This window comes from Centruroides vittatus, unplaced genomic scaffold (assembly GCF_030686945.1).
Source record: "Centruroides vittatus isolate TY-2023 unplaced genomic scaffold, ASM3068694v2 scaffold_2802, whole genome shotgun sequence".
Lineage (NCBI taxonomy): Eukaryota > Metazoa > Arthropoda > Arachnida > Scorpiones > Buthidae > Centruroides > Centruroides vittatus.
In genome coordinates, this window is record NW_027122693.1 from 766,436 (window position 1) to 788,354 (window position 21,919).

The following is a 21,919-nucleotide window of genomic DNA, read 5'->3' on the forward strand; positions in this document are numbered from 1 at the left end:
ATTATTTAAATGTCACCTGTAATCTACTATGCCAGCATCTGTATAGTCAAATATTTTTCTGCTGACTGTTGATACATTTTTTGCAGAAGCATTTGAGAAACACTACTGTAAATTGTGCCTATGTTTCATCACAATCATCATTTTGATTAAACGTATTTAAATATGTAGATTTGTCAGGCCTGTATCTTATGAAATTCAGTATAACTGACATGTAGAACCACATAATTCTCTCCCGATGCTCACTAACCAAATCATACTTTAGATGCATCATATATACATGGATATAAAACTAAAATATTAGTAATGAGCAGCAAGATGATGTTCTTGACTACAGTCAGGTATGCCCTTGCATTAATGCATCCCTCAATATGATAATTGTTTATAATGTTATGAGTTAAATTAATTTTCAAGTTAATTAACTGTCGTAATACTTTATGTAATTAAAACCGTGTAACATTGAAAAATATATCAATATTCAATAACATAATAAGCTTTACCAAAAATTTAATCTCTCACAGTCAATACTCAAACTATTCTAAAACAAAGAAATCAAAGAGACGTTAATTATTATCGTAGAAGTATGTGACGTACACCGACTGATAGAGTAACTGTCCGAGTTTCGTCCCCCGTCTGCATTCAAATATCTTGTCTACTACCTCTAGGAAGTGTTGTAAAGAAAAATAGCAATTCTACAACAGACAAGGCATTTATGTTCCACAGTTTGCAACACAAGTAATCTGTAGAAGCTGCAGAACTGTGGCTGTGAGAGGAGTAACAATAGATATACCATATCAAGTATAGGAATAATTTGAATCTTAGTTGGATTTGATACAAGGTTGACACATTGAAAAATTTTAGCCATTTTTGACCATTCACAGAGATGATGCAGCACAATTCCATACAAAAAATTTGTTCTGGTTGTAGATGTATGACAACTCAAACTGTTATTGTATATTTTGCTGTATTTTTCACATCATCATCATCTGACATTCAGAATCGTAGTTTTCTATGCCACGTCTCTTGCTCCCTTAATTGATCAGTGTGTATTTATTGCATATAGGAAAAGAACCTGATGTAATCAGATACCTTATCTTCATATCTATATTCATTTATTAATTGTTGATGGTTATGAATTCTAGTAGTTGGATCAATTTAAAGAAAAAAAGTATGCTTTTAAAATTTTTGGAATAAAATTAATAACAAATACATTGCTTTTGAACGTATTTTATTAGTTGGTACCAGAATACGTGACTAACATTGACAAAAAACAATGAGAATGTGTTTCCAGTCTTTGACTTATTTCTCTTTGAAATAAATGAGTGTATTAAAAACTTCTCTTTTGCATTCAAGTTTACATTCAATACAAACAAAATGCATATACTGAATTAGCTACTTGCTTGAACTTATATCATTTAATAAAAGAAAAATATATATATATTTTTTACCCAAATTCCAAATAAAAATCACTGCAAATAATGCCTTAGAATCAGATGTATTGTATAAATATTGGAAATCATCATATTTGTTATAATAATATACCGTATTTACTCGCATATAAGACGAGGTATGACTTTAAAGATCAAAATAAAGAAAATTACATTTATTAATACAATTCTAATTTTATTTCATTTAATCACAAGTAAAACATTAAACGAACATAAATGCACACGTTGTCCCGCAAAAATTACTGGCATTTTAAACTTTAAGGAAAAAATCTTGTAAAATCGACAGCATAATTTGTTCGTGTAAAGCTGGACAATCGGAAACCCTTTTTTGCCAATTCCGCAAAAATTATTTGTAAAAACGCAAAGAATCTTTCGCTCATGCATATAGGATGACCTAGGAATTTGACTCGGTGAAAAATGAATAAAAACCTCGTCTTATACGCGAATAAATATGGTATATCTAAGCTGAATGCAAAATTAGTTATTGAGATAACAGTATATAATTAGTGTTACATTAAGGCTAGGGTTTGTTTGTTTTGTTTGCATATGGCAATGTGACACTCGGATGATTTGCTGAGGGAGTATGCCTCCCAGAATCACTTTCTATGGGGAAATTGGCTCCTATTTAGGTGTTACCAACATGAAGAAAACCCAGAAAACTCCACATGGCCAGCCTGTTAGCGAGGTGCAAACCCAGGGCCAAATACCAGTATTTAGTGGTTTTATCCACTCTGCCACTGGTAGGTATTAAGGATAGGATTTTTAGGTAAAAGTGCATTTGGCCTATTGGTCCTCACCAGAGCAATAAGGATAGGATGAATGTACAGGGGTACAGCAACCTCCTGCAAAATAGAAATTAACATCCCTCCTCAGTGTCTCTAACCCTGTGGCCTATTTACATAACAATTAACAGTTACATGATAAAAATAAAAATAAGCTTATTACCACTTGTTAAAAGTTCATACACATAAGTAATTTTTAATATTTTCATAACTTTTTTTGTAGTTTTCCTGCCTTTATCATATTCCAGCTCTAATTAAACAATAATAAACATTTTAACAAAACACACTGATACCAATTTACTTATGGTTCCTTCATATCATTCATTACATAATTAGTTAGTTTTGTTTTTTTTCATCACAAGCAGAGATGAATTACAGTTCATTAATAATGATGACAAAACTGAAAAATAAAAATTATTGTTACTGAGTTGTTATAACTCACATTTTCACATAGTTGTAAGCTTTTTGTTGGCTTTTGTTATCTGTAAGAATGATTCTTTTGAAATTCAAAAGATTCTTTGTCATTCTTTAAAAGTCTGTCAAAGCTGTACCACATGTCAAAATAATTCTGGAAATCACCTTTTTTAATGTATTAAAGGGATTTTTTGCTGCAGGTTCCACTAATGCTGCTGATTGAAACCTGAAACCTTTCGATTTCTCCTTCATTTTAGGAAACAAATAATAGTCTGCAAGGAAGTAGAGAGGTGGAGAACCACATCTTACTCAGATATTCATTGACTACATATGACGACGTGCAGAATCTTGTCATAGTCAAAAATTATCTGACCAAGGAGGACATAAGAGAGTAGGAGTCATAATGGTGCTAGGATTTTTATTCTGGGAAAGCAGAGGTGGCGATGTTATCTACGTTTTATAATCAAGTAAAATAATTTTTAAAATTTAGCAATTGATTTTCAATAAGACAAATAAGTGAAAAAATTTAATGAAAACATGTAATTAAGTTATAATCAATTCATATTTAGAGAAACCTCCCAATAGTGATCAGTACATTTGAGTGAATTATTTCAGGGTGAGTGGGCTTGCACCTACCCTAACCTGTCCACGAGTAGAAGCCCAACTTCCTTACTTCCCTAATCTTGTCCGCTATACACTTCTCTTCTGTTTTAGGGAAAAAGTAAGTTAGGGTGTTGCAGATTTCTATCAGCAGTATGAATGGAAACCACAGCATCAAAAGCCATTAAAGATATCACAAAAAAAATCACTTTTAAGACCATGCTGCTAAACGGTATGGATGCTGATAAATTGCTAACATCCATACCATTTGTCAGTGTGTACAGCTGCAAAAGGTACTTATTTTGAAAGTGATGTGGCATGAATGAGTGAGTGTGTGTTGTATTACAGAATCTGTGCCAAAGTTCAGTTCATTTTTTATTCTATTTTGTATATTCGTTGATTATCATTAGACAATGCCGACAAATTTCAATATAATCATGTGACATGAAAAATTCTGTAAAGATGCATATAACTTTTATTTTAGAAAGTTTAAATTGTATCCATTTTTCTTTCCCAGCTGTTATGTATATTAACATGGAAAAGTATTGGAATCTTGCAAAAAACCCCATGGCCATAATATATATATATATGAGTTTGTGTGTGTGTGTGTGTGTGCATAAATATATTTATTTATTTATTTTGGCTATTAAGTATAAAAAAACATTGTATTTAAAAAAGATTTCATAAATTCTTAAGTTTCGTACCCATGTTTTTTTAGACACAATGTAAATAATTATTTTAATTGAGCATTTAGGGAATGGGTCTGATAAAAGAGCATATTGCAAACTTAGACAACTCATTGCTGGATTTTTTCTTAGATGAAATAATATGAAATAAATTTAGAATAGAGATTGTAATCACTGATAGTGAGAGATTAAATTTTCAATGTCTTAATCTCAAAAACTAAATTCATCTTGAGATTCTCTTTCCTTAATGTTTGATTTTATTATGAATGCTTTGCAATATAAAATTCAGACGAAGTTCTCAACTTCACAAAAAAAGTCATATGCTGAGCTGAGGCCACATTCATGTAACTTTTATTACAGTATATTGATATATTTGTTTTATGTTATTATTAGTTATTGTTGTTAATCTCTTATCGTGCCTAATTTATAAATAAAACGTTATCATATATGTTTATATGTATAGGAAAATCTGCAATTTTAGGTATCCACTAGATGCCTTGAAACACATCCCTCATAAATAAGGGGTTACTATATTAAAAAACTATTCAATTGAGTTTCAATAAATATCTATTTCGTTATGAGATTATAAATAGAAATGAAATATGGCAGTTTCTGTTCTAAATTAGACAAATTCATTAAAATATGCAAGCCATTTAAAAAGAAGTGCACACTAATTTGAATATTTACAAGAAATGACCAATATTTTACAAGCATACAGGCTATCAGTATAGTCCACCTCTTCAATTATGCTCAATAGTATTTCGGATGGTCAGGGTTACTGCGAGTTCTCCACTTTTGTTGTGGTGGCAGATGTGCCGAGTAACAGCAGCGGACAGTTCACGTAGACTACAAAATTAAATGCCATGCTTGAACAGTTTCAAATGGGAATTCTGTCTCAGGCATCTCATGGTCCAGATGTAGACACAACAGACTAATTTGTTTGTCAAGTTGAAACTACCATGCACTATATATAATCTTTAATCTGCATGAGCTATCTACTGCCATTACCTAATCAAGTAAGAGGACTATAGTGAAAGGCTGTAGTGAGTAGTGGTTGATTAGTGTACACTTCTTTTGAAATGATCTATGTATACACTTAATATAAATCAAAGAGAGTATATTTCCAAAAATAAATCTGGACTTTTTAAAAATCAAGATTCATTTTATTCTCTGTACTCTCTTTGGTATGTCTTCTCAGGTCTTCATTATCTGTTAGAAAAATATTTTAGATAAATTCAATTTTACATAAAACTTTTTAAATTAAATTAATAGGAAAAGTTAAAATCATTACCACATTTTTACCCGATTATTAGTAATTCATAAAATGAATTACTAACGAGAAGTCAAAGTACTATTTCCACTCAATGCACATGCTCCACACTAATGATTCTAACAAAATTCATAAAGTAGTTAGTTCACATCATGAAGAAAATTATGTCAGGCAATATTGCTATTTCTAAATTCAGTCAAGTATACATATTGTGGATTAAAAAGTGAAATGACAAGAATAAGTGTCCGTATGAAGCAATATGAGAAAAAAGTTCTTCAGATAAGATTGAACTAGTAACATTTAAAACCATAGTTAGAGAGACGGCTATGTTGTAAATGAATTGGTCAAAATATCAGCAAATGTGAGAGTAATGACAACAGAATTTTCATTTAACTCATTTGACTTTACAAATGTACCCATAATTTCAAAGATTTTTCCAAATACTTGATGAAGATTACATAATCAAACATCATACGGGCAATTGAAACCTGTACGAGGAAGGTTTAAATTCCCGTGCCCTTGACCTTTCAATAATAGAAATTTATGCATTGTAAATAAAATTATATACAAAAAATATTAAATAAACCAAATTTACAAATTTAAAGCAATTGCTTTCATTATCAATACTGAAATACTTATTTCAGATGGCCAAATGTTTAATTTAAAGAAAGAAACATTTCCCTCCTGCTTTAGGACAGCTTCGGCTTCCAAATGAATATAATGAATATACACTACTGGCCATTAAACTGGCTACACCAAGAAGGAATGCAAATAACAGATTGATATTTATTAGACACATACATCATAATGGGAAGAACAAGTAATTAAATTTTCAGGAAATTTGGAGGTATAGATCTTTGAGAAATCAGTACCCAGAGCAGTCACCTCTGGCAGCAATAACAGCACTTATCCGCCTGGGTATGGAGTCGAACAGGGATTGGATGGCATGTATGGGTACAGTAGTCCATGCAGCTTCAACACTATGCCACAGGTGACTGGCGAGTGGTGGCTGCCAGTTGCTCGGCAACCGTGGACCAAACATTTTCAATTGGTGAGAGATCAGGAGAACATGACGGCCAGGGCAACAGTCAGATATGTTCTGTATCAAGGAAGGTCAGGACAATATAGGCAACATGTGGTCGTGCATTGTCCTGTTGAAAAATAGTGTTATGGAGGCCTCAAAGATATTGCAGAGCCACAGGTCTTAACACATCAGAAATGTAACAGCTGTTGTTCAAAGTGCTAAAAATGCACTTTGGAACTGGAAATGCAAACAAGAGGTGATCAAGTCATGTATCTAATGGCACCCCATGCTATTACTCCAGGTGATGGGCCAGTATGACGATGTCGAATGCATGCTGGTAATGTGTGTTCTCCATGATACTGCCAAACATGGATGCGGCCATCATGGTGCTCTAAACAGAACCAGGATTCGGCTGAAAAGACGATGTGATGCCATTCCTGCATCCAGGCTTGTCATTGATCACACCATTGGAGACACTCCTGCCTGTGATGCAGCGTCAAGGGTAGCTGAAGCCATGGTGCCGTGCTGACAATCCATGCCGCTGCAGATGTCGTTGAACTGCTCATGCACACACTTGTTGTCTTGCAAATGACCCCATTTCTTGACTAAGAGTTCATGACATGGCTATACAATCACTTAAGGCCATGCAGATAAGATGTCTGTCTTCTTGGCTGTTAGTGATTGGAGACCACTGAGATCCTGCATGGCGTTCGGTATGACTGTTCTAAACCCATTGATTCCATATTCTGCTGACAGTCATCGGATCGTGACCAACACGAGCAGCAATACTTTGGTACGATAAACTGCAATCCCATAGGCTACAATTTGACTTCAATTAAACTTGCTGGTAGGCATTTCTCTTTTTACACAAGACATAACACAACAACATTCTTACCAGAAAACAACATTCAAATGCAATTTCTGTATGAGAAACCTGCTGTCAAATCTCTTCTTTTATACACATTGTAGGTGCCACTATTGCTGCCTGCCTTGCATGAAAGCATTGAAAAGCTAATCACTTGCATATCACAGTATGTTCTTCCTGTCATCCAAATTTCATGTGTGTGGCATGCCGCCTTCCTGGTGTAGCAATTTTAATGGCCAGTACTGTATAAAAAAAAACCATTGTTTATAAGCTGTCTTAAAGCAGGATGTAAACATTTCTTCTTTTTAAATTAAACATTTGGCTGCCCAAAATAAGCATTTCATTATCAATAATATCACGAAGTTAGAAATTCATTAAGTTATTAATTACTTTCATTTCTTTCAATAATTTTCATTCTTACTCAAATTCAAATAAAGCATGATGTATTCAAACAAATACAAATACTGGTTGTCATACATATTTGTCTGAATACATTCATTTATTTGAATTTATAAAAAAGCTCGAAAAAGTTCTATTAAAAGTAACAAAAGTACTTGCTTTAAATTTATTATTTAAAATTGTTTATAATTTTATTTATTCATTCCATATTTAAGTAACGACAACAAATATCAATTTGGGAGAAAAGAAAGATTTAAATCATCTTATTAATGTAGTTTTAAATTAATTAAATGGTTCTTCGTTAAGAGAAGAGTCCTCTGAATATATTATTCATTCTAACGACTTAGTTTTTCAGTTTTCTATAATGGTTGCCACCTCTATTTGTTTTATTTTTGTGAAGGAAATTAAACTAATTTGAAATTACATTCAATTATAAAATATTTTAAACAACAGAATGCTATTTTAAATCTAAATTCTTAATATATTTAACACATTCAATGACAATATGACAATAAAATGTAATAAATTTTCAAATACTTTATCACAATAGATATTTGTGATATCCACAATAATCTTGTCAATTTTACCTTTTTTCTTTTTTCACAGAGGTAAAAGTTCAACGGATGACATTAGAAGCATTACAATGTATTTTATATAATTAATAAATTATACTTACTTCCAAACCGGGATCCACTGAAAGCATTGGCAAAGCTTCTGATGAATTTGTAAGTAAATCGTTAGTACTTTCTGCATTTGTTTCGTCATTAATTGTTTCGTCCCTAAAATATATAAAGTTTCCTGTATTTACCTAATATATTAAAATAAGTTAATTTTTAATATTAAATTACTATATTAATTTGCAGTATAATTAAATTGTAAGTATATTCAATATAGGTAAATTAATATTGAAAACAATAAACATATAGATTATAAGTACACAAATTGCTAAAGATATAGAATGAATCTCTAGTCAAAACATAAAAACAAGCAGTTTAGTAAGAGCACTACAGTTTAATTTATTATAAACTACAGGGTATTCTAAAAATAATGCTACCATTTTAAATTATTGTAGTTATCTTAATTATTTTCTGTGAATATTGTAATCTACAACAAGATCAGTACCACTAAAATGAGAATGAATGAGATGGTTCATACAAAGTTCACATACCAAAAGGAGATCAGGCATATAATGGAGGAGCTTTCCAAACAAAAGAATGCATAAATTAGGAGCCCTTTTATATATATAAAAGGGCTCCTAATTTATATTGAATACTGCAAAATGACAAGGATCCACTCCCAGAAGAAACTAAAGCATGGGTATACAGGATCCCAATAGTTAATGAAGAGCTTAACCTAAATAAAGTAACTAAGAGGAATTTAAAAACCAGAGTTAAAGAATACCAATATGATGTAAGGAAAAGGAAAGAAAACATGGCCCTGGCAGCAATTGCAAACTTACAAGGAACTTTGGTACTTTGGGAGGAATCTAAAATCATTAATGAAGTGCATTCTCCCTCTACAGCCACGAATAAAGAAAAAATTGAGATTTTTAAACACAAACTTAGAAATGAATGTGTTAGTGCCAGGGACATAACAATTTCCAACAGCATGAAGCTACACTATTAAAAAAGGACTTGAGATGAATAAAAGTACTTTGTAACATGTGAATCAATGGTAGACAGTTGTCAGTCCTAAATATTAACTAGTTAAGTTATTGTATTAATTCTTTGAGATAATTTATTGTTATTATAGTAATTTAGGATTTTAATTTAATGGCAAAATTTTTTTTTAAATTAGTTAACTATATTCTTGATGTTAATTCCATTTCGAATTTGTAAAGAAACATTCAATGTTAAATTGTTCCAAATTCAAACGCTACCTGACGAGACCTCATAAACAGATCCAAAAAGTGTTTAGAAAAGTGATTTAACTACCCCAGTGGTAAGGTGTTTTTATATTTAATTCTAATCTACATTAAAGCATTGGAAAACTGTTCAAGTTTCATATTTGCACATTACAATTTCGCAATGCTTGCACCTCGTGTCACACAACACACATCAAATTGATACTCAAACTCTTCCTATGCAGACTACAGCGTATCTGTTGTCACTTCTCACACAGCAGTCACAATTCCTGCAGGATAACTCATGTTGCACAATGATGACTGAATCCAACTTTACAAACTGCAGAACACAAAATGCCTTCTCTATTGTAGAGTTGCTTCCTAGAGGCAGCAGAAAACAACTCGTTTGAATACAGATGGGAGATGAAACTTGGATAGTTACTCTATTGATTGGTGTACTGTACATTGCATACTTCTCAGATAATAACTTAATTACAGTAATTTCAAGCCATCAGAATGGAGATATTTTTAATCTGTTATTCTAGTTATTCTCTTATTTCTTTTGTGATGATTTGAATGTGACAAAGTATGCTAACAACATTAATCTTTTAAGTATTATTTATTTCATAATTTCTAGACTTCTATATTTAAACAGCTTTTAAGTTTAAAAATATAATTTCATAGCTTTTGTATATGAGAAAATAATTAATGGCATATCTACGAATAAGTCTGCTGAAATTTAGGAAGCAGAATGAGACTAAGATATTAAAAAATTGAGTGTATTTTTTATGAAAAATATTACTTAATATCAATAATTATTACAATAGCAAAGAACAATGGTGAAGTAACTTAATTAGTAATTTATTTTCACTTATTAGTAAGAAAGAGGGGAAAAACTACTTGCTTAGACAATACAGTGGTACCTCAATACTTCAAACAATTCTAATTCTGAACATTCCAGAGTTCAAATGCTAAGTTAATTTAATCAGATTGTAAGGAACCAAGTCCGAGCGTTATTTTTATTTTACTTTTATTTTGCTTATTATTCTATTTTTGTTTGGGGCTTATGTTTTGTTAGGACGAAGGTTTCCTCACCATTCACCTTCAGTAATTAAAAAGAGAAGAATTAAAACCCAACTCACCGACGAAAGAAAAGCGCCATAGGACTCACGCACATTTTCGCGCCCCGAGCGGCAAAGAATAGGTCCGCACCGAGAAGAGGGGGGGGAGAACCTACAAGCACGAAATAAAACTCGCTAAACCTTAAGTAATAAAAACGTCCCGGAAAGAATTGTAACAACAAATAATGTAAAAGGTTAGTGAGTAAACTGTCGGAAAAAGGGCTGCCAGACGATGAAAAACGTTATTGTTAGCATTTAAGTATGTAAATGAGGAGAGTGACCGCATTCAGAATTGTGACGTCACCTCACACTATAAATCCCGAGTCTCAAGTGAAGACGGAGAGGTGAATTCTGATAGCAACGAGCTTGGTGAGCTTCGCAGCAGTAATAGAGGTGTCCGATAGGATCTTGAGTAGTTCCAAGGTGATTTTGAAGTGATTCGAAGTTTGGATCGACAGTCTGAGAAAGTCTTGAGAGTTTAAGGAAATAGGTTCCGAGTATATTGAGGTGACGATTAGGATTTCTAGTTTATAAGAATTATTGTTATAAGTTAAACTTTTGGTTTTGTCGGATTCCCAAGGGGAATAGAGTTAAGTTAGACATAGATTTGAATCGAGAATTGTCGGGTTGACTTTGTTGAATTTCTTTGAATAAATTATTGTTTGATTTTACTAAATATTGTACATAGTTATTGCTAAACGATTAATTAAATCTTTGGTTTTTTTCTATTGACAAATATTGTCTTTATTTAATTCGGTGCACGCTTAAAGTCCAGGCCTGGCACGCTAACGCGAATCCGAGTAAAGTACCCGGTAGGTTAACGGTTGTTTCCGACACGGTAGAGTCGATAATCATTGTAAATTAAAATAGTACTTTACAAGATTTACGGATAGATAACTATAAAGTCTTTCAACATAGGAAATACATTGTTCTTCTGGCAATTCAACAGGAAGCTGTATTTATTTACTGGATTGTCAAGTAAATTGGCATCTGTTATGTTATGTTCATGTGTTTTCAGTACTTTTTTACTTTATTTTTGGTGTGTTTGGTTATATATATATATATAACCCTTATTACATGGCAAGAAGAATGTGGAAACAAAACATAACAAGAAGTTGTATTGACAACTGAGATAAAAAAAAGGAACTTACTGTGAAGCATGAAAGCGGAATAGATGTGGTAGTGAATCCGGCAGCCATGCTTAAGATGCCGAAGTCGACGGTGTGTGATCAGTGTATGTAATTTTCATTTTATTATACGGTATTTGCATATTTTATTTATTGTTTTCGTGTTTTAATTTATTATTTAAATGTATTACTTTTTACTTTAAATTATGTATATTTGGTATTTAAGTTTATTGAAATAGGTAATGTATAAAGTCAGAAAAAGAATTAATTCACTTTCCATTATTTTGAATACGGTAAATTGATTCCACTTCGAATAATTCAGAGTTCAAACAGCCTCCTCAAATGAATTAAATCTAAAGTACAAAGCACCAATTATTTAAGTCAATGAGAACATTCTGGAGTATCAATTAAATATAAAATTAAATTTATTTTAAATGCTAGAAAGTCAATACTTAAACATAATTTTAATATGTACTTACTCATTTAAACATTTCCACAGATATTTGAAGGTTTCTTGTGAGAGTGGGAGACTTTCTTCTGAAGACGACATTTTGTAAAATATCAGATACAACAGAAATTTTTATTTTTCTACACTGTAATATAATTAAAAAAAACACAAATAGTTATATTATCACTTATAAAAAAATATACTGATATTTAAACATATAAATATCATGTAATAGCATAAATAATGCAGTTTTATTAGCTATACAAAGAGGCATGGTTTGGTGCAATCTCAAAACAATTCTTCTAGTGCAGATGACACACCATACCATTTTACCAATATTCAATCCATAAGAGACTATGCCCTTCCAGTTTGGTCTGCTTCACCTGTTATACTTTTATCCAATATTAAAGAATTATCAAAGATATACTTACTCTTGAATAAGCTAGCCAACCTTCCATTTACTGATTCCCCAACTTTGGACAGATCTCACCTTAGACTCCGAGACTTATCCAAATGTATACAATATTTTGACCAAATTCTCACTTTAAAACATTTCAGGCAAATTTCCTGATCTAGATGATGTGGAAATATTTGAATGTGGATAAAGAAGTGTTTGCAGAGTTTATTGATCTAGAAAAAGCATATGATAGAGTGAATAGGGAGCAAGTATTATGTGATTATGGAATGAAACGTAAACTAATTAGAGGTCTGAGAGAAATGTATGAATGAATAATGAGATAAGAGTAATGTTATGTCCCCTATGGTTGTTTTGTGATGTACGCATGAAGAAATCCAGAGTGCCTGAATGTGGAATGAGAATTAGAAATGAGTGACTGTTATTTGTTGTATGTAGTTGACACTGTGCTATTAATAAAGAGTAAGGACACTGTATAATCTTGCTTCAGACACTGTATAATCTTGAAAAGGAATGCAAGTAATATATACTGTGAGTGAAAGTGAGTAAAACTAAAGTGATTGTGTTGAACACAAAGGCGAGCAAACAAATTGCATGATTGAGCTGGGTGATGGACAACTAGAACAAGTGAATGAATTCAATATTTACAAAGCATGATAGATAGGAATGGAAGGATAGATAGTGAAATCACCAGAAGAGTGAATGCAAAAGCACAGGTGGTGAGTGCAATGAGTAAATTTGCAAGGGACAAAAAGATGTCCAAATGGGCACAAATGGCTGTATATGGGAGTGTTGTGGTACTAGTATTCATGTATGGTAGAAAAACTTAGGTATGACAAGAGAGTCACAGGAGTTGCATTGCCACATGTGAGATAAAGTATTTAAGAGAAGTGTGTAGCATAACAAGGAGAGATTATGTGTGAAATGAACAAGTGTTGGAGGAATATGGGGTGAAAGACAATGTGGTTCAAAAGGTGAGTAAATTGGGTCTACGGTGATTTGGCCCCATTGAGAAAATAAAAACTGTTGAATTAAGTATACAGGGAAAAGGTGGATGGAAAGCATGGTAGGGAAGACTGAAAAAGTCTTGGTTGGAACAAACAGATTAGTATAGACAAAAATATAAGAGGTTGAGTCAGAAAGGAAATGTGAAGAAGTGTTCTAGAAGAGGCACAAATGTGTCTGAAGCATAAAGGTGTGTCTGGACATGAAGATGTGGAGAAAGTTGCTGAAAGGTTATTTGTAGGAATATAGTCTCCTTTTACTGGCTCTCACCCTTTTTGGATTATAAGTATAAGGATATGTATGTATGTATGTATGCAGTGGCGATATTCGAAATAGTTAACAAAGGGTTCGCTAGCAGAAAATTTTTCCCTGACAATCACCGACAAACGAAATGGTAGTTTTGGCTAGAAATAAATATAATACCTTTTCATGCGATATATCTAATAATCAGTGGCGTATTTGGAACGTAAGGGGCCCTGGGCAAAGACAAGGTAACAATAGTATATTAGTGCTGTCGACCTTTTTTTTTTAGGCAGAGAAATTTTTCACCCCGAATGGCACTGCTGATAATAATAGACAGATGTCATCATCTCTCAAAATACAATATCCTTTTTATTTCGCTGTCCATAGCCCGACACGTCTTCCACAGCCATCTTGTATTATCTCGCGTGCGTGAAATTGTGGGATCTCTCTTATGACTGGATCTAGTTTCAAGAACTCTCTTGAATCGATCGCGATTAAACCTCATTTTGGTTGAGATTGAAACAGTCGAGAGAGATTGCACCAAGACATAGTCCCCGACCTTGCTCACAATCTAGATTGAAATGCTCGGTGCGAACGGGGTATAAGGCTCTAGTTTAGTAGTATTACAGAGTATATTACGTATATTTTAATATATTAAAAAAAAAAAAAAAAAACCATTGAGAAATGTTCCGTGTGTTTAACAAGGTTCGGAAAACTGAAAATTTTAACAACGGGTTCGGCCGAACCTGTGCGAACCTGCTGAATATCACCACTGTATGTATGTATGTAAAACATTTCATGGTTCTCTCTCCTCATCTTGTCTAAGAGTTCTAACGAACAACAGTAAAAATACCTCCTGCTTCTACATTCCTTTTTGTCATCTAAATATATCCAACATTTTTCTCACAGTACCAGACATGTAGGACACCTTCTACATTTAAGATTTCCCTCACTTTAACTCTCATTGTAAAACACTATTGTACTACACAATTGGCCAATAATGAAACCTAGTTCACTTTGTAATAACATACTCCTTTTAGATCCTTTGTCTTTAAATGTCTATTAAAGAACATTAATTATATTTTACATTCAGATACCTTTGATTATATTGTAACTTTTGTCTGTTAACCATTTTTGTTACTTTTTAATACGTTTAACTGTATTATTCTTATATAGAGTCACAAATCACACCTAAACTCAAAGTTTCCAGCAAATAAACATAAACTTATACTTTATTCAAATTTGTTCAATGGGAAAGAATTAATTTGGAAGAACATTGCCTTGTTGTGTAAGTATTTAAGAAAATAAATAAATGCTAATTTTTAATTCTTCAACTAACAACTTTTTAAAAGATATCTTCTTACTATGTTTGTTTTTAGATGTTATCTCCCAAAACAAATACTGTAAAACCTGTGTAAACTGGAATCACATGGTACCAAATATTTTTCTGGTTTGACAGGTTTCCATTTTGAGTAGGTTCTGTTATAGACAGGTTTTACTGTATATACTCTCATCCATAAATTTATACAATATAATAATTTAGATTACTATTTTTTTCTCTACACAAAGTGTAACTTTCCTCCTCCTACAGTTAAATTTTTATCATTAATGATTTTTATTATTAATGATAAAAATGATAAAGTGAATATTTATATCTAATGGGATTGTATAACAAAAAAACAACTTGAATGAATAAGATAGCAACCAACTGAATGATAATGTAAACAAATCAAAAATGCTGTCATTTCTTATCAGATCAGTGTCAACTGGACATAACAATAATAATAAATTAATGAAAAATGTGAAAGCTTAATGTTAATATAATATAACCCTGCATAATTTAACTAAATACAATCTATCTTTTATTATTATATAAATAGATGTAATATAGTACAAACTTGAGAACAAACTTGTTTGATTCTGTATGAGGCAGTAAATTATTAACTTAAATTCCTTAATATATATATACAATACTTATACACTGTTGCCAGTAGTGTATTACTAAAATATGTAATCCACAAGTACTCATTTCATTAAACAGTCTGTATGGTGTATGTTTTCATTTATTTATGTAATTAACTTAAATTCAAATTGAAATCATTACCAAACAATTATTAAGAGACTGTCAATTTACTAAAGTAATTCTCAAACAGGATGAACAATGTATTCTTGACCTATAGCTTTTTTCATCTATTGGACAAAATAATGAGACTGAAGTCAATCTATATAAATCTGTTCAATAAGAATGCAGGATTCCTTTCTGTTATAATAAAATTCATATTGCCAAAGCTATGCTCGCATTAATAATGTGCTATAATTTTGGAATAAATCAATAAATTACACTAAAATACCCATCCAAAATAGTATCAGTGAAATAACTTGTATAGTAAAATTCTAGTTGAAAACATATACATTAAAATAATACAGCCCTGCATACAAACCTTGAATGCAACTGCATTCAATATGCAGGTTGATGATTATGCTATGATCTAATAACAGCAGCAGCACATTTAGATAATGCAATGTCTTTAAATTTCATTAAATTGCATTTTTCGCCACAGCATGCAGTGTACTTGAAAATCAAAATTTACTTCTTTTCATATATATTTGAATACATACAACTTGGAAACTTGTCTGAAAGGAAATTAATTTTATAACAGATTTAGCAATTTTATTTATTTACTTATATAATTACAATTATGTACTTTGTATGTAAGTGTTAATAAACTTCTGGAACACATTCCAGCTCTGGAAATAAGTACTGGAATGCTTTTCTCTTCTACATTACATTAGCAAATATAATTAAAGATAAGTTGTCAGCAATATAAAATATACGTCATGCATGTCGTCAGTGCAGGGTCTAACAGGTATGCAGACCACCCTTTTCCCACCATGCAGGGTTACAATACTCGGCTCTGATTCATGTTTGTACTTATTTAACAATAAAAATGTGATAGTTTTAAGGTTGAATTTCATTTTTATTGTATATTAATCAACACTCGGGACTAAGTCACAGGGTTTCCAATATATATATTGGAATATATGTATGTATTAAAATTTTTCACAGTATTATTTAATTTGTAAGATATATTATTTTAATTCTGTTGTTAATAATATATTAATAATATCAATGTGATATTTTCAAGCATATTTGATAAAAATTAAATTTTTAATGAATTTTTAAAAATACGCAACTGCATTCCCGAGAAGACTCATTGACATGTAATGTGATGACCTGCCTAGTTTTATGCTTCTCAAACACGAGATATTTCAATGAAAGTATTAGATTAGCAAAAATGCAAACAAGTTGGCATGCACATTGGCTAAATCACCATAAACATGCAATCCAGATATGTTTCTGAACATTTTTGTGTTGCTAAAACTTTGTGACACAATCCCTACAACATTATACAAATGCAAAAGGTCAGCCAGAATTTTAAGAAAACTGAGCAACCACACAAGAGTTACAATGACTGAATGTCACCATTCAAGACTAGCTGTAATTCACTGTCATATGATTTTCGTGTCAACATTGACAAAGTTGTAAATATATTCACAACACTGCATTCAAGAAGGATGCGGTTAGGTGTGTTGTATGCAATTCAAAATTTTCTTGAAGATATAAAATGTTATTTTGTAATATACATAACATGTTTCTTATTCCACTAGACTTTCCTGAAAATTTTCTGACAATACACCTGATAAGATATAAAAACACACTTACGTAAAAACCAGATAACCGGAGTGGTTGATATTAGGGTCGCTAACGTTTTCGTAGCCCCGTCTGGGCTCTTCTTCAGGCTTTGTAGTAATAAATATAAGCCGTATGTTGAATTTCGAATATATTTTCCTTTTGGAAAGAACAGTGTTTCGAATTCTGCCACATGTAAACATTCCAACATATTTTTAAACGAAACGATTGCCGGTCTGTGCACCACGTTTGAGCTTCAAAACGATGTTGATGTTAATTTTTTAAAAATTATCTTCTAGCAGGATCTGCCACGCTGCTGAAAGGGCCAACTCTTCTTTAAAATTGATGCACGTGGTGTTACATCCTGCTCTGTATATTTCCATAGCTTCCAATAATTTGAGATGTTCCGGGTGGTTGGTAGTGAGGATAATGCGGGCTGCACTAAAGTCCACTGTAACTTCTTGATCGGTGGCATATGTTGAGAGAGCTGTTGTGAACCTTTTGTGTAGTATGTCTGCCTTATGTTCTTTAATTCTTATCCCCATTGTACATTTGGTGGAGCCAATGTAAACCATATCTCTGTCAAATCTGTGGTCTCTGAGGGGGATGATGTATATTCCCGGTAGTCTGAATGGGTTCAGAGGATCTTTTCCATTACGGAGTATTTGGAAAATGGTCCGGCATCTTCTGTAGGCTATACGGACTTGACGTCTTTTGGTTATCGTAGCATATAACGATTTTAACCGCGGGTTAAAAGTGATAGGGATCCTTTCAGTATTGTCTTCTTGAATATTTAAGCGCCTCTCTGTCTGATTGTTACACGGTTCCTGACTATTTCTGTACTGTCTACATAATCTACTTACAAGGTTGGTGTATCCGTGGTCTACTGCTATTTCGTTTATACGTTTGATCTCCTGATTCAGTGCCTGGTGAGAGGAGGAGTGCGTAAAGGTTCTCCTAACCAAAGCTCTAAAGGCCACTATTTTATACTGAAATGAGTCACAAGATCCTATCAGAATATACATGGAGGCAGTATCAGTTTTGTGATACACCAAAGTGTGTATGTTTGGCCCTTCAAATGCAATATCTATATCCAAGAAATGGATTTTAGAGTTACTATGTTGCTCCACCTCAATTACCAGACCATATAGATTTTTGTTCATCGCTTTAATAAATTGATCTATATTTGGTTCCGTCGTCCAAAGGATGATGACGTCATCAATGTATCGTTTATAGAGCAGCATATTGGGTAGGAAGGTAGAAAGAGTGATGTTTTCCAATCGTCTGATCACCATTTTGCAAAGATCCCCTGACACCGGACTTCCCATGGGAACACCCTTACTTTGCATGTAAATAATCCCATTGAATTGGAATACAGAGCTATAACAAATCAAGTGTGCCAGCTCCAGAATCTCTCGGTGTAGTGATGTATCGTTGACCTTAGAGAACAGGAAGTCTCTTAGTGTGCAGAAGCACGGAGGCCGCTCAATAGAGAGATATAACGATCTGAAGTCCAATACTGTAGCATAGACCGGGGAGGAGAGTTTTTTAAGCTGTTGTATTAGTTCATTGGAGTTGGATATGCTAAACTCGTAATCCTCTAGGTGCGTGGTGAGCAAGTTGTGTGTGGCTTTCTCCAATATTCGAGTTGGGGCCCTGGCTTTGTCTACTACCGGTCTTAGCTGCTGCTCTTGTTTGTGTGTCTTGGCGAAGGCAAACAATTTAGGAGTGTCAGGAGCATCCACAATAATATTCTTTAAATTTAGCTTGCTGGCGAGCTTCGAGTTGGCCAAACGTTTCACCCTGAATTGTAGCTTATCAATATAATCCTCTTGGACTTCTGTACATTGGGTCTCTCTGATGTATTCATTCAAGTGCCTCTCATAGGTACCACGTTTCATCAATACTAATCGTTTGTCCATGTCCGCCTTGACCAATGTGATTCGATTGTGACGTAACCATCTAGACGTTCTCCGTAATTTTTCGTGGAGGAAATAAACTTCGGCTGATTCTTTGATCTGTCTTAACTTAAAGGTTGCCATCTATCTATAATATTCTCTTTGTTTCTCTGGAAGTCCTTTTAAGATGATCTCCATATCCGGAATGTAAGATCTCGTAGCCGTTTTTACCGAAGGCGGCGGAGCGTATGATGGTCCAAAAGTTAGGATTTCCTTGACAAACAATGGTACATTGGCTCCACCAAACATACAATGGGGATAAGAATTAAAGAACATAAGGCGGACATACTACACAAAAGGCTCACAACAGCTCTCTCAACATATGTCACCGATCAAGAAGTTACGGCGGACTTTAGTGCAGCCCGCATTATCCTCACTACCAACCACCCGGAACATCTCAAATTATTGGAAGCTACGGAAATATACCGAGCAGGATGTAACACCACGTGCATCAATTTTAAAGAAGAGTTGGCCCTTTCAGCAGCGTGGCAGATCCTGCTAGAAGATAATTTTTAAAAAATTAACATCAACATCGTTTTGAAGTGCAAGCGCCGGTGCACAGACCAATGATCATTTCGTTTAAAAATATGTTGGAATGTTTACACGTGGCAGAATTCGAAACACGGTTCTTTCCAAAAGGAAAATATATTCGAAATTCAACATACGGCTTATATTTATTACTACAAAGCCTGAAGAAGAGCCCAGACGGGGCTATGGAAGTTTTAGACTATTGGACTTCTCTAATCTGGCAAGCAGTGTTAGTTTACATGAATAGACCTATTTGACAGATGAATATTTCTGGAACAATGTGATGTGTCTGTAGAGAGACAGGTTCACAGTTGACCAATATAGAGAAGATACTGTAGACTAGTCATCTAATGATTTTTAAATTCCTTAAAGTAATTACACTATGGCTGTATGAAATTCAACATAAAATTATGTTGAACTGAATGTCCAGTTCACAAGGAAAAGAAGGAACACTAATTCAATGATTATATAAAATATTGATAGGTGAAATTGAACTAATTTAATTTTATTTAATTAATTTAATTTAATTAATTTTAATTAATCTATACATCATCAGATAGATAGTTTCTACTGGATCAACTTTCAGAATTTTCTACACATCATAGAGCCACCAGTAGCTGAGAAGATAGAACCACCAAACATTGGTAGTTGGGTCCTGAGCTTATGGACCAATTGGAGTTTCAGTGTTCTTTGTGTGCCTATTACCTAAATAGAGGCTAGTCTCCTATAAAAAAAAAGTCCTTCCTGCACTCACCTCCTGGCAGATCATCTTCATGATGCAATGCATTACGTGCCAGTAACATATTTAAGAAAGTGTAGATTTTACTCCAGTGCTAAAGTTGGAGTCAGTTCTGTATATATTTTAATTATTAATAAATATAAAAATAATGACTAAGGTATATTGTAAAAAGTTTATAGTTTAATAAACATGAACATTTTTCAAAATAAACAAAAATTTAATCTATATATATAAAATTACATGCCTCGACTGACTGACTGATTGATTCATCATCACCCAGAGCAAACTGCTGGACCTAAAGAAGTGAAATTTGGTACACAGTTAGGGTACGTCACGAGAATGCACACTAAGAAGGAACTTTTCGAAATTCCCCTTCAGGGGGAGAGGGAGAGGATTAAGGCTTAACCCGAAGAACGGCTTCTACTGTACTATTTTAGAGGCGATTTTTTTGTTTTTTAACTACATTTAATCTTCATTGAGTTTTGTATTTATTGAGTACTTAAGTGTATTAAATTGATAACATTTCAGACATTGTTATAAATATGTTTATATATTTTGATTTTTTAACCAAATGTTCGAACCATTTAAATTCTCTTTTTCAAAACCTTTCTATTTCCAGTAAAACATAAAAAATATTAACGTGTTCCATTTAAATTCAAATTTGTTATTGAATATTGGTTTGATTATAGAACAATTGTAAACATTCCAGAAAATTGATCAGGTCGAAAACATTCATTTGAAGCAGTAAAATGATTCTAAGCAATAAGGGTAGGTGTTATTTAACAATTACTATGGTTGTTGAAGATTATCGTTGGTAGTAATAACTTAATTTCCAAACATACAATATTTACCAAATCATCCAAATCGTTTGCCCAAGCAACACCAGGCTCATTTGCTAGTATTTTGAATACATTCTTTAATGACACAATTCTACAACATCTTTAATGACAACGACAACATTATGACTACACTGTTTAAATTTTAAAAATAATAACAATATCTTTGAAGTCATTTTTTATAATTTCAATAGTGTACATTAATATTTATTTAAAATTTTTAACCTTTGCAAAGTTAAAAATTTTAAATAAATATTAAACATTCTCTCTATAAACCATCTTGTGTTTATAAATACTCTTCGCAAGAAAGCAATATTTGACTACTTTTAAATCTGTAATATCAAATTTTAATTATATAAACTATCTTAAACTTAATTGAAGACTTAATTCTATAATAATAATACCAAAAGATCTGATGAAATATTGGGATATAATAAGGCTAATAATTAGATGTAATTTATCTAAAGGTAGGCAGTTATG

At 32.5% G+C, this 21,919-nt stretch overlaps 2 protein-coding genes across 3 annotated transcripts in view; both read right to left on the bottom strand.

The window, feature by feature from the left end:
• The window catches only part of LOC136987874 (tumor protein 63-like), a 54,754-nt gene that overhangs the window by 31,276 nt on the left and 1,559 nt on the right, over positions 1-21,919 (bottom strand). Inside the window, exons 2-3 of one of the 2 annotated variants that reach the window (XM_067285633.1) lie at positions 12,056-12,169; positions 8,162-8,264 (exon numbers count right to left, since the gene is read on the bottom strand). In XM_067285633.1, the coding sequence (XP_067141734.1) occupies positions 8,162-8,264; positions 12,056-12,126 (174 nt within the window). In that variant the 5' untranslated portion in view covers positions 12,127-12,169. Of the gene's footprint in view, positions 1-8,161; positions 8,265-12,055; positions 12,170-21,919 lie in introns of those variants that run through there. The other variant, XM_067285635.1, reaches the window with a different exon arrangement.
• LOC136987853 (uncharacterized) lies at positions 17,660-19,420 on the bottom strand. The gene has a single exon (XM_067285604.1). It carries the CDS (start codon positions 19,418-19,420, stop codon positions 17,660-17,662), a length of 1,761 nt encoding a protein of 586 aa, XP_067141705.1.

What these genes read in the sequence shown, in the direction of transcription:
- LOC136987853 (XM_067285604.1), bottom strand. Translation starts at nt 19,420, where the DNA reads ATGGCAACCTTTAAGTTAAGACAGATCAAAGAATCAGCCGAAGTTTAT.